This window comes from Chenopodium quinoa, unplaced genomic scaffold (genome assembly GCF_001683475.1).
Source record: "Chenopodium quinoa cultivar QQ74 unplaced genomic scaffold, ASM168347v1, whole genome shotgun sequence".
NCBI lineage: Eukaryota > Viridiplantae > Streptophyta > Magnoliopsida > Caryophyllales > Amaranthaceae > Chenopodium > Chenopodium quinoa.
The window spans coordinates 7,125,358-7,143,423 of NW_018743850.1; the positions used below are offsets into that span (position 1 = coordinate 7,125,358).

At 33.8% G+C, this 18,066-nt stretch overlaps 1 protein-coding gene and 1 long non-coding RNA gene across 2 annotated transcripts; one reads left to right on the plus strand and one right to left on the minus strand.

Annotated features, from left to right (window-relative positions):
- Window positions 1-231: 231 nt before the first annotated feature.
- On the minus strand, window positions 232-7,553 carry LOC110685655. The gene is made up of 3 exons (XR_002504102.1): window positions 7,473-7,553; window positions 6,653-6,771; window positions 232-669 (listed from the first exon to the last, which is right to left on the minus strand). It is a non-coding gene; the product is annotated as an uncharacterized LOC110685655 (long non-coding RNA).
- A 7,484-nt stretch (window positions 7,554-15,037) lies between these two features.
- On the plus strand, window positions 15,038-17,421 carry LOC110685656 (protein LIKE COV 3-like). The gene is made up of 6 exons (XM_021862187.1): window positions 15,038-15,332; window positions 15,714-15,766; window positions 16,063-16,172; window positions 16,649-16,816; window positions 16,905-17,129; window positions 17,241-17,421. The coding sequence occupies exons 1-6, from the start codon at window positions 15,180-15,182 to the stop codon at window positions 17,345-17,347; spliced, it is 816 nt and encodes a 271-aa protein (XP_021717879.1). The 5' UTR covers window positions 15,038-15,179; the 3' UTR covers window positions 17,348-17,421.
- The last annotated feature ends 645 nt before the right edge of the window (window positions 17,422-18,066 follow it).

The window sequence follows — 18,066 nt, forward strand, 5'->3', positions numbered from 1 at the left end:
ATGAGAGGGAATTGAGAGGATTCATTTTCCTTCCCCATTTAATAAACCAAATTCCTCCATTGTTGGAGAGATTTGGGAGGTGAAAAGTCGTCGCTGGAGAGATTTGGAAGAAAAATGGAAGGTCAACTTCTCTCTCCTCTCATCTTCCTTTCCATTTTCCTTCCTCCTTTTTCTTTTCTTTCCTTTCCCTTCATTATTGTTATCCAAACATAATGTAAATTTTGCCTCAATTCTTAAAAATATAGATTTATTGTTTAGTGCACGCAAGAAAAAAATGGAGGGGATCACAATTTCAAATGTACTGTCATCGTCCCAAGTTTTCTTAATTGTGACTCCACCGTTGTTCATTTGAGCTTGCTTCAAACCACAGATAACCAAATGCGTAGCATAAAGAAAACCAATAGTGTAATATTGTAAAAATAAAAATATATCATCTCAAACAGTCTCAAGGCACACCAAGGCGTTTCAGAGTTGGTTGCGCCCAAGGTGCGAATCTGTGTGCCTTGGTGCACCTCGTTGAAGTAAGATACACATAAAAAATAAAATTAAAAAAAAAAATCTTAGTGCGCCTTAAACTGCCCACCTCATCAAAATCGCTTCACCTAGACCACAAAGGCCCATGACCCCTAACGCCTTGTGCCTCAGCGCCTAGGCACACCTTTTCAAACACTGTTATATCAAATACAAAAAAAAAAAAAAAAGGAACTTTTCAAAAATATAATAAGAGAATAGCCCTTAGGAGAAATTCCAAGTTTCTCAACATGATAAACAAACTAAATTTCATAAATGGCAAAGACGTAAATAAAAATACATTTTTTTTACTGTTCATCAGCAAAAACGCTACTTGAGAAACAAAATTTAACCTCTACTGTTCATCAGCAATACCGTTACTTGAGAAATACTTTTTTACTGTTCAAGTAGCGGTTTTGCCATAAACCGCTATTTGAAATAGCGATAGCGGTTTTACCTGTAATTTTACAAATTTAACCTCTTACTAGGGCGGCCTCAGCCCTAAGTCCCAACTAAGCCTCATTTATTTCTGGTTTAAAAATAATACTTTCTAAGTTCTTTTTTTTATTACACCATAAGAGTTGGGCACAAAATTTTTATTAGTGGAAAAAAGGATGAGAAAGAAAGGTAAAATTACAAGATTGCCCAAGTGATGATATACATAAACTAAACAATCAAGTGTTAAAAAGTAAGGGTATATTTGGTATTTGTAGTGTGAACACGAATATTTCTTTTCCTAAAATAGAAATGGTGCAATATTTGTGATACTTCCTAAAAAGGCCAATAGGGCAATATTAAAAAAAATAGGAGGAAGTAAATGAAACTTAAAAAATCAAAAATAAATTATTTTGGAAGCAAGTTAAAAATTCAAATAAAAAGATGTAGAGTTGGTAAAATAGAGTCTGATTGAAGTATTTCAAAAACAATGTGGGGAAAAATGATTGAAATTAGTGGTTCCTGGATATTTGCAATACTAAAGGAGCATCTTTACTGGCTATATAGAAACTTTCTTAGTTCAATTCAAAACTACTAGCTTGATTATTAGAGTTGAAATTATAAATTAGATTAGCCAATCAATATAACTTTATAGGCAAGTTAATTGGCTCGGCAAAAAGCTAACGGACAACTTAGCACTCATTAACTAACCATTGAGACAAAAATGAAAACATCTTAAAATCTTACGCAACATAATAAGTTAATTTGACAATAGTTTCTCATTGGAGATGCTAAGTGAGTTAGTTGTATGACGTAATCCCTTCATTCTAGAAAGTTCAACTCGTTAATGATAGACTTGTTTCTAGGAATCCATGGAAAAAGTGAGCGGGTGTAAGAAAAAAGAGAGTAGAGTAAGAGATATGAGGTAAAGAAATAGAAGTGAGTGTAAGAAAAAATTTAGATAAAGAGGCGGTGTAAAAAGTAAAAAAGTGTAAACAGGGATAAAAGGAATAAGATGATAACAAAAGGGATTGTTAAAAAAAATGAGTCCAACTCTTCGAAATGGCTCAAGATTAATTGTGAGTCAAACTTTTGGAAACAAAGAGAGAATAATTACTTAATTCAATTAACATGGTTTTATCATGTCAAGTGTGGGACATAATCTCCACCATTTTCTATTTATTTCCTTTTAGCTACTGCAAACTGCATATTACAATAACATGCCTATATTTGTCATTTCTTCTGATTAAGTGAGAATGCAATCTCTTCCTTTTAATCAATTTACATTATGCATTCTCCAACCGCTAGACTGTTCTAATTCAGCCAAATGTTTAAGTAATTGGTATACTTCAAAGTAATAACAGGTTAAACTGCCAACAGGTTTTATGCAGATAACTTCAATTGTATAATTAAAAACCCGAAATTCTCCAAATCTTACAGCATATAAGAGCGCAAAAATGTAATACAGTCTCAACTATTAACCTTCTTCTCACACATGAGAATTATACAACCATTTATCTCCAAACAAATCTACAGATCTCATCCATGCATACAAAAGTCCATAAAATTTTTAAGGGCTTGGGTTACCCGTGAAACTGAGAGTTATTCCAGGGTAATTGATAGTTATTATCTACATAATTCTTCAATGCAGAACAACTCATATACAATCATCAAGTAATCAACAATGCACCACCACAAACAAATATTTATACTCCGTACCATTTAAGCTAAAGTAAAAGAGCAAGAAAACATAGGATAATGTAATGAGCTTTACAGTTGCATCATAATGTATGGCTAATTGGATAATGGTTACTTTCTCATGTTTTATACTCCATACTTCGTATACATGAAGTTAGAGTAAATCACTAGGTCTATAAAGACTTTTTTTATCACACTTTCTAAATCAAGCAAAAAATTACCACACTTTCAAATGTAAGTAGATTTTAAATGAAAAAAATGAAAAATATCCAATTTTCTTTAATTTAGATAGCAAAGATTTTCACAAGGTTACCATAAATTAAATTAAAGGTACACAATTAAATTATCTAATCCATTTCTTGTTTATTTGCCCTTGCGTAATAAGCATATTTGAGTCATTTGGCGTATCAATCTCTGACGGTGGTTAAACCCTTTATTATCATACGTAATTTACCCTACAATACTTGCCCATTTTCACAATAAAGAGTCATTTATGGGATACCAACCTTTAACTGTTGTTTTAAACTCACCTAGTGTTTCAACATCCTCACGGTTTACATATTACAATAGCTAACTCGAACTAAAAAAGTACGGAAGTAGTACTCCGTGGTAAATTTTGAACCGTGCACAGGTTCAAAGTTAGGGAAGTTTTAAAGGGATAAAAAAACCAAAGTAGTGAAAAGTTAGAATGGAAGTGGGACCAATACATAGTATGCATATGCACACGCTCTTGAGGAAAGAGGCCCCATAATAGTGAATAGCTCATGAGTTATGATGATAACATCGCAAGCCCCAAAAACAAAAGTCCCCCGTCACTTCAATCATTGCGCACGCGCTGATCTGAAGCCGCACAATCTTTCCAACGCACTGTCCCCAACGCCAACTACTTCTACTTATAACTTGCTTGACCTTCCTACCCTTCGCCAACTTGATAGTCCAAAACTCCAGTTTCCTGGGTTTGTTCCTAGCCTAAGATTTTTAATAGGATCATCAGTTTTTACAGGATGAGGCAAAACCTAAATATTTACTGCTATATGTACTAATGGTAAAAATAAGGTACACGTCATCAGATAGCCATCATTATTAAGACCTATGGCTATAGGCTATACTGGACAAATCTAATTTTATAATACTCGTATGATGTAATTATATAAATACCATGTATCTAAAGTTTTAAACCACCGTGTATAATACTTCTATGATGTAATCATATAATTTCACAGTACTGTGAAAGACTGCAGGTTTAACTTTTAGATACAAACAGCATAATTATGAGACTGCAATAATAGTTGTTTCAAAGGTCAACTCTTGTGCAATTAGCTTCATGCAGTCCATTTTACTCTAGGATCTATGAAGATTTGGCCTCTGCCCAAGCAGTGTAGGTAAGGTCCCAACTAAGATACTACGAGCCAGCACTGAGCAAGCCTAAGACCTGAATCGGTTAGCTCATTCCGTGTTCCACAACCTTTCTAGTGCTAACTTAGGTTATAGGCCTGTATTGCTCGGCTTAGGTTGCTGCTTTTAAGTTCAATATATTGGTTTGGTTTGGTTTGAAATGGATAGTAACTGCGATGATTTTGGCCCGTGTTTACGACTAGTATGCAAAGATAGAGAAAGGGAAGATTGTTTTTTACAATAGTTTTTTCTGCTTCTGAAATCAATTATCATGAACAAGCATGAATAACAAAATGGGTCATTTTTCACATGTTATGGCCCTAGAAAACCCAAGTCAAGCTCCCTTCTGGAGAGAAACAAAATGGCAAAAATAGATTCCACAAAAAACACCTATTGGTGAAATTTCCTCAATAGTATGCGAAGACAGAAAGGGAAGAAAAACTCTTTTCAATTGTCTTTTTGCTTGTGAGAAGATTAATAATCATGAACAAGCATGAATAGAAAATTGGGTCAATTTTCACATGTTATGGGCTTATGGCCCTAGAAAACCCAAGTCAAGCTCCAATCCGAAGAAACAAAATGACAAAGATAAATTCCACAAAAAACATTTCTTAGTGAAATTTCCTCAATAGTATGTGAAGATCGAGAAAGAGAAGAATTTTTTTTTTTTTTCGTTTGCATGTGAAAAGATCAATTATCATGAACAGGCATGATTAGCAAAATGGATCATTTTTCACATGTTATGGCCCTAAAAAAACCCAAGTCAAGCTCCATTTTGGAGAGAAACAGAATGGCAAAAATATATTCCACAAAAAACACATTTCTTAGGTAGTATTACAGAAATTTCGAAAATTTACTTTCTTGGAAGCATTTGGCGTTTTTTATCTCCTGTTTTCCTCGAGTAGTCTTGCCCTTCTAGAGATAGTAATGATTAATATACAGAACCATGAACCAATATTTTGAGAACTTTTTAAGAAATCAAATTCACATTAGAAAATTCAAGCATTTGGATCCTTACTCCAATGGACAGGACTAAGCCAATTGTCAGATCAACCCTATTACAAAAGAGTGAAAAGACATCATGTGAAACCTCTCCAATTGTTGCTGCTAAAAGGAACCTCTAGCACGGGGGTACTCTTTGAGGGACCAAATAAAGGAATCATCACTGGCAATCACTATATATGTGCGTCTCATCAACCCAACATTTGACTTATAAGACTAAACAAAGCAAAAGAGATTGTAGAGAAGGGATATGCTTTCTCTAATAGGTATTATATGTACATTTATCCTTAGAATACTGGCTTAATTAATCGCAGAAGTGGCATCTAAATAAAAGATCTAATGATTCTATTAAAGAGAGTCCAACTAATTGCCTAGCCAAGGACGACATGTTAATGGTAGCTTTAAACAAAGTAGAATTACAATTCGCTCATTGAGGATATTATGGACATTTTTTTCCATATGTTACTCAAACTTTGGCACCCATTTTCGACACTTAAGGCAAAATGAAAAGTCTAGGTAACATAGTTTTTCCCATGGATAAGTGTACAAATGTTTTTGTAAATTTCTTTGAGTTTGACCCAAAATTCAAGGATCCAACAACTTGAGGCAAAATGAAGAGTCTAGGTAACATAGTTTTTCCCATGTTAGTTGCCTAACTAATTACACATGTAAGCTTCTTTTCAATGAAAATGGCTAGTGTGCAATCAATTTATTTTCTCCAGGGTAAGAAACAATGAATGGTAAAAATTTGTTGAAAAACTTAAGTCTAAATGCAATTAACTTAGCATTACTTGAAGAGATGAACAGATGCCCAACCTCTCAGGCCCTCACACATCAACACCTCCCCTGCGAAATGTGAGCAGGAGCAGAGAAGAAAAGGCTCCAGGTCAAAGATAGTGCCTAGTGTTTACACATTTGCCACAAAAAAATAAATAAATAAATAAAATAAAATAAAAAAAGCTAGGAACCTTAGGACAAAATTCTGGGATTACAGGAAGCAAGGAGATAATCTCTAAACCCCTATTGTCCTAAATTTCAACTATCCTATACAATATTTTAAGCATTTTGCTTGCAGGAAACCTTGAAAGCTATAGCTTTCCTTGGCAATCATAGATATTTTGTCCTAACTTTTGAGCAGTTCTCCACTAAAGGGTCTTAAAGTGTACTCAAATCTATATAATGCCAAAGCAATGAGTCTAAATTGAATCTATAGTACCAAACAAGGAATCAACAAGGTTGCAAAATCAAGCACAGCATGAACACATAGTACAAATAAGTGGAAAGAGGTCCCTATCAATGGAAGCACTTAATGGACCATAATAGAAGAACCATCATTGAGATGCACCACATTGGTGTCCTCTCTGCCCATCATCAACCCAACAAAGGCCTACAAAGGTTGACAACGGGTCAAAAAAGAGAAAAAGGAAGAGGGTAACTTTGACCTTTTGGAAGCCCAAATTTCTCAATCAATTTAATCCAAATTTTACAAGCAGCATTCCATGCGTTTCATGCTGTTTCTTTCACATAATATATTAAACTTCACAGCACATAAAATATGATAGTTAAAAATGGTCATTTGAGCATACAAAAAGGGACGGATAAAAAAGCAAACCTTTTCAATCTGAGACATCAGACCTGGATTGTAGCTCACTAGCTTTTGCTTTCGGCTGCATCTTTCATTGAACAGGTCCCCACCAAATGTTGGCCGGTCGGAATTTGTACAGAGTATATCTACATTAAATGCAGGCAGAATTGCAACACCGGCAACAAATTTCAGATAAGTTTAATCACATGCCTAATAAAACTATCATAGTATCTCCAGAAAAAGAGTTGCTTAAATTACTATAGAGTAGCAAGTAGATTATTGTATGTTAATCTAGATTTGGTGGCGGAGCATATACTAGCCCGAAAATTTCGGCCTTTTGAGCTATAGAGTAACTAATTGTTACTTTCTCCTATCAATAATGGGAAAGGCGGGCTACTCAACCTGTGACAAGTAGCTCTCAAACCTCTAATAAAAAGCATAGACAATTATAATAAGTTGTTCTAGCTGGTATGGATAGGTATTGCATCACTATCTAAAAATGAGAAGCATTATAGTATAGTAGATAGCTTATCGCTGTAAAGTAATACATGTTTCCTCCAAAACCAACACACGTATTCAATTTCAACCATCACTCCATGCAGAAACATACAATTGATCTAGCATAATGAAACTTAGAGAACAAGCTTCTAAAAGATTCATAATAGATTAGCTTTCCATGATTAAATTTACTGTTAAAAAAAGATTCCTCAACATAGAAATCAATGGGTATATTGCAGTGAACTCGGGCCTAGAATTAATTTCACTTCCAATAAAATAATACTGAGATAATGATGTCCTTTAAATCCTCCAAAAATATTGATTCTTTCACTCCACTATGGCCAAGTACCTGTGTCAGTAGCAGCACTGCAGCAGCCGATTCCCATTTGGGTACCAGACAACCAGTGACCTCAACTGCTGATATGTGTACCTGTAGGAGTAACTGTAATCATCAATACTTACCTTAAAAGAGCTTAAAAAGAGGGGAAATATATATATATATATATATATATATATATATATATATATATATATATATATATATATATATATATATATTCCAAACCAAACAATCACACAGAAATCGAGTTGCTAGACTAGAACAGAAATCAGCGACAATAATCTAGAATTAGGAAATTTATGGTCTTAGAACACACAGAGAGCCTCAACTCTCATTCACAAAGATTGAAAGAGGGTATTTCATAGACAATCAATTGAAAAAACTACGAAAACTATTTCACAATAAGTAGAATTTAAAATGTATGCTGAGTATTTCATTTAATTTGTAATTTTCCCGAAATGAATTTATCGTTAGGTGACACCATCATCTTGTATATGCCAGTATCAAACCCAAAAGAAAAGGTGAGGGAAGTTCCATATACATCAAATAAATATAGACATACATACACAGTTAAATTCGGCAATGGCATAAGTTATCACCATGCCACTTGAAACCGGATACTAATGTCAGATAAGGGTGCTTGTCCAGGTGTCCCGCAGCAAAATTATAAACTAAATTGCTTATGATTGATCCATAGTGAAATGTCAAGTGTGCATATCCATGTCAGTGAAGAGTATCAGACAAGCGTATTTGGGGTAATATAAGGAGTGGAAAAAAATGTAAATTCGTTAAGGGCCCTTCTAAGGAGTCCACAAACACAACATGTGACCATTCAAACATTGAAACTAATATGCTCCCTACATCTAGAAACAACTGTTACTATATTCACGCAATTTATGCCATTGATAATATTTTCAGCTAGTCCAATTCAATCAGAGGTAAGGAAGTCACAAACTCTACCAGCAATTCATGTTGGGAGGTTGCTATTAAAACAAGACTATAACAGCTTTCATTGATTCAAGCTCAAGCCAACTAAAATGTCCTTTATCTTAAGAATAGTTATGGTATGCAAACTCTGATCTGACTCAGAACCAAAATAACCTTATATCACTTGATGAAGTGGCCACATTTGTAAGAACCTGACTGACTTGGTGCATATGAGAATGTATGACAGCTCCAAAACACAGAAGTAAGTCAATAATCAACCATTATCCTAAAAGAAAAAATATGTAGCTCCCTGGGACCAAAACTTCCACTATGAAGTTGTGAGTGAAGAATTATAAAGGAAAGGCAAATTCCACCTCACTCCAAACCAGGGAGTATAAAGAAAAAAGAAACCCAACATGGTGAGTTCAGCCTAAATAAATCAATAGTGCCCAAAGTTTGGCAGAGTACCACTTAGGTATTAAAATTTAAAACAAAAGATCATGGATCTTTCCGGGGCTGGGAAGTTGCAAGGCCCCATCTGATTTCAGGTTTTCCATGTATTACATGGACAAAATTTTCATATATAGTATATTAAATCAAATTTCAACATCAAATATTGATTTTCCTTCAATTATACACAAGTACATAACTGCTACAGATTAACATATACTAATGGGATCCGGTGCGGTGTCAAAAGTCCATTATACAACTGTAAACTCCAAAAACAAAGACGTACCTCAACCAACTTATTTGATATATGCTAATGGCAATACAAGTATATTCCCCAAGCTAATCACATAGTTACCTTTATGATGCTCCCTATCCATCTAGAAGAGTCACGAATTGACCAGGCAGGCATATCAAGACAAAGGGTCAAAGCATAATCAAATAACTTCCTTCCATAACGAAAATTCTTAATTTGACTCTAATAAAGTATCATGAATGATTCATTTAGATATCATGTTATAAGACAGAGGCAGGATAATAGGGATTTGTTCAATGACAACTTTAATATAGAAAACTCATTTTCACTGTAAAAAATGTAGATCATACTTAGCACATGCAAAGAAAGTCCTTGTATCAAATTATTTTGGCAAACATATGGTTGTTAATTGGAGAGTTAAAAGATAGTAGTTATTTGATCCATGCATCCTTGTGAGAAGTCAATTCTATTGCATCATTGTAGTTTATCCCATTTTCAAAATCAGTTGTCTGCTCTGCAAACTCTATTGATTTGTTGCTTGGAATTTAGTTTAGATATTATATTGGCTCTATGAGTCATTCTCTGTGGATTGAGCTCTACTCGCCCTGCTACCTAATTAGTGGTCCAAGCTAGGTATAATCTTTTACATAGGTGTGACCGTGTGACAACCACTGATTTTTTTGGGGTCATATGCAATAGAATTGCAACCAAATTCTTTCAATAAGAAAAATTCACAAGAATCTTAACTATATAAGGTCTTTCCATAACAATCCAAACTCTGAGTTATTCCATAATAATCCCAAATTCCCAACTAAGGGAGAGTTCTTCCCAAAGTGAACCAGTGACCTGAATAAACCAACTCAGACAGCTATTGAGGCTACGTGGCATGCTATAAATTGGCTCATATTTATTTTGTTTTGTTTTTCTGAAATCAGCCATGCTTTCCATCCCTCCTAGTCTCCTACCCCTGGAACGCAAGGACCAGTTTAATTCCTTACAGTAACACAAACTTTGTGTTCCCTATCTCTCTATCTATTTCACAAATTCCAGAAGTGGATGGGAGTAGCTGTTTTGCTCCATGTGCAGTTTCATCTTATTTTGGTCAAATGCGATTAGGATTTGATAAGAGCAGTTCCATTTTTGTTATAAAACAAACCCAATTAATTGGGTTAGCAATTTAGCAGTACCTTTATCACTTGCTAATCATGGAAATGTTGTTTTGGCAATGAATTGGAAATATTTCAAGTCATAAAATCAGCTCTGTAAGAAAGTTCAGAATTGCTTCAGTAGTAAAGTAAAAGAGTTAGCTATTCATAAAATCAAGTCCAAGCTTTGATCAAAATCCATTGTTATCTGGGTTCATACTTTTATTCTATCAGATATCAAGCCAACAATATATCAGCACTTTGTGGGCATCTGATCTAAATATATAAAGCATCGCTTCAGCAAACATTATTAGTTTTAACTGGTTTGGCAGATAAACTGGTCTCTTGAGTTCATTTTGGGAAGACGAACCCCTTAACTAGAATTATCCTAGAGTAATTCAAAGTTGGGATTATTATGAGAAAACTACCTATAGTTGCCTAGTTGGGATAACTGCCGTGAATTTTTCCCTTTCAACATTACTCTTGCAAGTGCAAAGAAATTTATCCCTTATACACGAAAGCCAATTCAGTAACTTCTGCTTCATAGCAAATAAGCAGAGGCATGAGGAGACAATTGATTCAGCCAATTGATGTTTGAAATTAAAACTTGCTCCTTAGAGAAATAGACAATTTCATTCAGATAAAGTATAGTTCACATTTCACAGGCACTATCTTATCTCTTAAATTTCGCCTATGATGCTAGTATCACTATCCCATAAAACATGTAAATGAAGCTTTAATATATAACAATAGAAGAGAATAATTATTTGTATATGACAAAACAAAAGCCAAGGAAGAATGAAGACATACATTTCAGACAGTTTAAGTTCGTCCAGATTCCCTAGTGAGTTAAGAAAAAAAGGCATGCCATTTGTGTTCTGTGTTCATCATGAGCAACAGAGCAAGTCTTCAATATGTAAATCTCTGTATCAACAAAATCATTACATGATACTAACAGTTATCATATGAGGAAGAATTACATGGCATGGACAGATTCAATATAGGAAAAGCAATGCTAAAAATAGTTTTTTTTTTTTTTTATTGAGAAAATGCTAAAAAAAAAATTTGCAAAGAGAAAGACAACCCAAACAATAATTTCTTTTTTTAATGGCCAAAGGACTTAGTCAATCAAATCAGCAAGAATATTAAGCCCTTTCTCAAGAAATTTGCTCATACAGAATCACCAAAATTGAAGAGCAGGTGCTATGTTAAACCCTACTAACAATAAAATCATTCACTAGCTCACTTCTCCATTGGAGTATCTTCCTTGTCTAATGGTCTGTGTCAACCTCATTTTACTTGAAAAGGTTGACAACCAGTTTGCTACATATCCCATTTTGCAAAAAATGAAACGCCAAGAGCATCACTACTAATATATTAGTATATTACATCATATATCTTCCTAAGCTAAATACTTCCTTTGCTTTCTTGGAAATGCAACACACTTTTTTAGCGCGCTTTTTTAGGAGTTGATTGGAGTAGGTAAACGAGCTACTTTATAAAAATAAATTCACCACCAAGATTAGAGAAAGCTACTACTTGTATAAATTATTTTGATTAATTTATCCATTTATATTACTTAATCTCTTCCACAAAGTGCGTGCCAAGGTGTGTTGCATTTAAAAGAAAATGGAGGACGTATTAAAAAACATGCTAATCCTATTACCTCCTCAAAATCAAATAAGCAGGTTTTAAAGTGAATATCTCCTTTCTCTACCCAGAGTTCCACGACTATATCATGGCATTTCCCTAATGCCCTTAAATAGGCCCAAACAAGAATTGTGCAACAGTATAGAAGGTCTTTTAACTTGACCTACACAAATTTAAAGAGATTGTTTCGTTTGATCCCCGGTCATTGGCTTTTCACTTGAAAACAAACAAGACACAAGAAGCCAATACAATTAGATTTTTTCTCCATCAAAAGTAGTTTTTACATTTTCCATAACGTAGTAAAATTAAGGATTTGGCGCGATCTAGCTAGCATAAGCTTGACAATAGTTTGGCTATTCCATCACTGTTCTGAGTGGCTATCGTAATTTCCTACACCCTTTGTTTTTTATATTGAACAGCCATCTTTGGCTCTTGAGGTCAAATCTTGTTAAGCCAAATTTTTTTTTTCACACTTGGTAAGAACTACCATATGATAATCTAATGATATAAGATATAACCACATGTGCTAATTTCAAAATAGAGCTTAAAATATATGCTAATACTTTATGAAATCGGATCACCTTACATTACCATTGAAAAAAGTACGTAATCATCTTTTTCAATCGCAAGAGTACATGACAACTTAACGTGACCTAATTACAAATACAAGTATACAACTCCACAATTGCATTCAAAAATCCACAAATACAAAATATGAACAGAGTATTGACTTTCAGCAGAAAATGTGTACATAATTTCAAAGAATACCCTAAAAATTTGCAAAACAGCTAAAATTCATTACAATTAACGTAAGAATGAAGATAATCTGGCGAATTCAAAGTAAATATTCGAACGAGTAATGCGCAGCATACTAATCGACAACTAATTAAAACCTAAAACATGAAAATGCATTCAACAATGTAAACTCAAAGAAAACAATTGAAAATTCAAGTAAGAACGCATGAATTGAACATGATCAAAAAGAGTAAGACATCGCAGAAGAAGAATTATGGAGAGAGGAGAGAGAAATTACGCTGCGAAAGTATGGTGATAATCGACGAGCTTCGCTGTTATCATCTCGTTCGCTCGCTGTTTGGTCAGCCGGGAAATTCAATTTCAAATTGGAACGAGGTATTTGAAGGTAAAAAAATTAGGCGGCACAGCCCCAATTACGAGTAAGGAGACCATCTAATGGGATTATCTTACCCTATCGAATTTTTAGGGTAAGTTCTTTTCACCTTAATAAAACAACTTTTTGATCATACTTCTTATCAAAAAAAACTCATTATATGCGTAGTCTTCGTCTTAAAAGTTATTTATGTGCATTAAATGTGACTATGTAAGTACTAGTAAATACTTTATGTATTCTTTGCCCTTATAAAATTTTTACTTTGTTGTACTTCGTAAGTTTTGATTAAATGAAAACGATGTAAGAAACAGTGGTGGAATCTTGAAATAATTTTTGTAATAGTAAAGTGGTGCGACTGGTGTCTCATGTATGTAGAGCAATATTTAAGGGGCGACTTTTAAAAATAAAATGACGCAAATAAAAGCTACAAAGGGAATATGATAGTGTAAGGTTGTAAGCCAATAAATTGAGAGTACGTGATGTATTCAACGGTGTAACTTGCATGCATCATGTCAATGAATTAAGCGAGGGGAATTTTTCATTTCAGATAAATAGCGAAAATTCATTAGGATTATGATTCTCCAAAAACTTTCTTAAAATCGAAGACATTAACTTAACTAGATGATGTGCTACAGGATCGTCCACTACTAGAAAACAGCTTATTTTCGACGGAAAAAATCTGTCGGGATCTAATGAAATTCCATCGGAAATCACTTTTCCCTGGAATTTCGTCGAAACAATCTGTCGTGAAACATTTTGTAGAAATTTTGACATTTTTCGAGAGGAATTCCGTCGAAAACGCATATTCTGACGGAACTAGTTTTGCCGGAAGCACATTTGACTTTAATCGAAATTTCGTCCCAAAATTCCGACGGATTTATTTCCATCATTATGTACCGTTTCCAACGGAATATTCCTCGTAAAAAGCGCAATTTCGGACGATATAATTTCGTCGTAAATTATATATATTGCGAGGGATAATTATTCCGTCGGAAAATTGCGATGCATTATTAATTGCAACTTTCCGACGTATATTTTTTCCCTCGGAATATGCCTGTTTTCCAACGGATTAATTTTTAGAAATTCCGTCGGAATTAAGTCTGTTGTTTTCACAATTTTTGCGATTTAAAATCATATGAGACCTATACCACCCATCTCTTCTTCTCTTCTCTACCTTCCCATAGTGATGAGATGCCTTCTATTTCCATTACGGCCTTGCTCCTCCTCCTTCTAATTAGGTCCCTCAAATACTCCACCTTTCTCCATTGCATGATTTCCTATAACTTCAAACCTATACAAGGAAGAAAAAACAATTCCTTTACACAAATTGAAAAATATAAGCATATATGCCCTAAATTTACAAAACAAATTGAGAAAAATATGTAAATATGCCCTAAATACAATCTAAAATGCTACTTTTGTATAAACTACATGATCTTTATCCAAAATGTGCCTAATAAATCAGAAATAATACCTATAGTAGCACTCCCTCCATTTCAATCATAGACAACATTCTCTCTAAATTTTAGAGACAATAGTTTTAATGACCAAAGTTGGTAATAGTTTTTAAGATCAAACTTTACCAACTTTTGTCATTAAAACTATCATAATATAACAATACTAAATCAAATCAACAATTTTTAGAATGAAATATATGCATGTTATTCACACTGTAACTCAACACACAATTTATAAATGTATAATAACATTTAAACAAAATTCGACCTTAGAAATTTAGACGTGTTTGTTGATTGAGATATAGTAACATATATATAAGCAATACAATTTTCTAAACTTTTGTGTTCATGCACATGAAGAGGTACTAAAACTAATAGGGTTGTGCAAAATTAATTAAAATCCTAAAAATCCATGACAATTCAAAGAATCCAAACCAAAATAAGTTTTGGATTGGGTATCCTATCTAAAAAAACTAGCTACCGATAAAGTTACAAGTTTCGTCTTAGTCTTGGGCACCTATTAACATATCAAATAGCCCATATATTTACTCCGTAAACAACAATAAAATAAAACTATACTTGATTTTGTCGTATATTTCTAAATGTCCCTAAATAAAATAAGACACAATACTCGAATAGAAAAACCAAATAAAGTTAGTTAGCCTCATTTGATGAAATAACGAACTCCAGGAAAACAAAAGAAAAATGGGAACAAGAGAAAGAGAAAGAGATCTAGAGCTACTGATCCCCGTTAGTGTTCCGCCATTGGTGTCCACCCTTGAAACCTCCAAACCTTCAGCCCCTTCTTCTCCTTCTTCTTCCCCTTTATCTTTTCATCACACTTCCCCCGGCAAAGAGGTTCCTTCAATTCTTTTTCTTGATATTTGTCTCGGTTAATTTTAGTCCCTTTTTTTTTTGGTTATAGATTTACCGCATTAACTTATTTTATGATGATTTGCATTGTTTATTTAGCTACATTTGATGATCAAATTGATATTTACATAAATACGAGTAATTCTAGCTAAATGATTTCCTTAATTTGTTGGTTGATAATTTGATCTTTTAAATTGTTACAATTTGTGTCAGCACTCGATTATGTAGTATTAGATGTTCGTTGATTTAATGCATGTTTTAGAGATTTCTTTGTTGTAAGCATCAATTAATTTGAGATAAACTTTTAAATTTGCATGATTTGTTTTCATACATTTTGGTGTATATTTGGCGATGTTAATTGTGTAGGCATGTTGCAAAGTCATCCGAAGTTGGGCTACAAAGAAGTTTATGTCTGGAAGGTGAATATCTAATTCTTATGCTATATATATGAATACTCCTTTTAATTATATCCAATGTTTGTAACAAGATTGCACGTTTGATCAAAATGTAACATCGTATTTCGTCTTAAAGTTTGTTATGACTTATGAGTATCCTTTTTGGATGTTTCATATCCAGTTATCCACTCGTCCATATCTTTCTCTCTATTTCATCGTCCAAAACCTCAATGTATGGATTAAAATGGGGCGGAAGGAGTTTATTTATATATTTTGTTCTAATATATTGTTCAATGTTTTATATGTTTTTTTTTTTTCAGTGTGATTCTGCTTCCTATAGCCATCACCTTTTACTTCACTTGGTGGTTTATTCATTTTGTGGATGGATTCTTCTCACCAATTTTTACTCAACTCGGAATAAACATATTTGGTTAGTCTTACTTCTAAATTCGTTTCTGGCTTCCTGCTGTATACTTTGTGTTTTCGTATGAGATAATTTTACTACCTGGTACTTGGGTCATTGTAGATTGAAAGAACAGGATGCTGTTTTGAAAGAGAATGTAATAGTGTGGTTTTCACTTTTATTTCTTATATTATACTTATAAATAGAGGTGACTCTTGTTCTCATACAAGCTTAAGCTCTCAGCCTTGATACTAGTGGCTAGTGTCCACTAAGCTAAGCATTTTCCTCTTCTCGTAGGCAACATATTGTTGTTGAACTTCACGAACACCTCTTAATGCAGTAGATGTCTGATGGAGAACATTTAACAACCGTAACACTTTAAAACTTTCATAAATTTTTACTTAAACATAATAAATTTTTAAGCTAATATAGCTCTAACTTGCTTTCTGATTGGCTATAATGGACTATGATCAATTGATTATTCTTATTGCGAAAATGGCTAGGCCTTGGCTTTGTGACCTCTATTACATTCATTTTCTTGGTGGGAGTAATTATGTCATCGTGGTTGGGAGCTTCCATCCTCCAGCTAGGGGAGTGGTTCATCAAGAAAATGCCCCTTATCAGCTATATATACTCTGCTTCGAAACAGATTAGTGCAGCAATATCACCAGGTATAATGTATATGTACATACAGTTAAATCCTATGAGCCTTGACTTGATCTTTGAGTTAATAACTTGATGACAAGGTCATTATTTCAGATCAGAACTCGAGAGCTTTTAAGGAAGTGGCTATGATCAAACATCCTCGAGTAGGAGAATATACACTGGCATTTATCACGTCTACTGTCACCCTTCACAGCCACATGGGTGAAGAGGAACTTTTCTGTGTCTATGTACCAACAAATCACCTGTACTTGGGTGACATGTTTCTTGTAAACTCTAAAGATATTTTGAGGCCTAATCTCTCAGTCCGTGAAGGCATAGGTAAGATTAGAAAATTGAAATATATTTCAAATATATGCAAAAACATACACTAGTAATTGGAATGTATGAGTCTTATTATTTTCTGACTTGTTTGAAACAACTTTGGTGCAGAAATTGTCATCTCTGGGGGCATGTCAATACCCCAAATACTGACTACAGTAGACGCACAAGTCATCCGTGCAGTAAGAGGCGAAGATATTTCAAAACTACCAGTTTAAAATTGGGGTCTGCAGATGATGAAGCTTCAGGAATTAAAGCAGAAAATGCAAGGTGAATTCTCAGAGAGGCCATAGCAAAACACAAGACACCGAATTAAGATAGTCTAACACGCTGTGTTTTGCTTTAGGTTCTGGAGTTCAGCTTTTAAAAGGAAGACAGGAGCCTCAAATGATGATGAGAAACTAGATTTTGACAATGATTATCTTGTTAATTGTAATTAGTTGTTAGAAGTTTAGAACAAGAGTTGGAACTGTGATCAGCATTCTGCTGTAAAATACTAAAATCTGTATTTTTATTCTTCAGTTCCTGTGATGAAGGAATAAGACTTGCTGTTTATTAACCTTTTCTCCGTGGCAAATCCCTTTAAACTTTCAAACATCACTGCCCTGTAGAGACTAGAGATTTCATCTTTGGTAATTGAGTTAGTAGATTTTTGGTTGGATTTTTTGTATGGTCAGACTGCCAAAAAATATGTTTGGTTATGGCTTTTTGGCTGGTTGAAAAGCTGAATTTTAAGACAAAATGAAAACAACTAGTGGGACTAGCTTTTAAATTTTTCATATTGGCTTTTATAGTTTCATACGGAAGAAGAGAGAGAATGATTAACTTTTAAATTCAAAGAGCTACTCCATCCGTTCTTTTTTACTGGTTACGTTTTGACTTTACGTGTTTGTCAGTGCACTTGTTTGACCATTAATATCTTTCAATGTATAGTTGT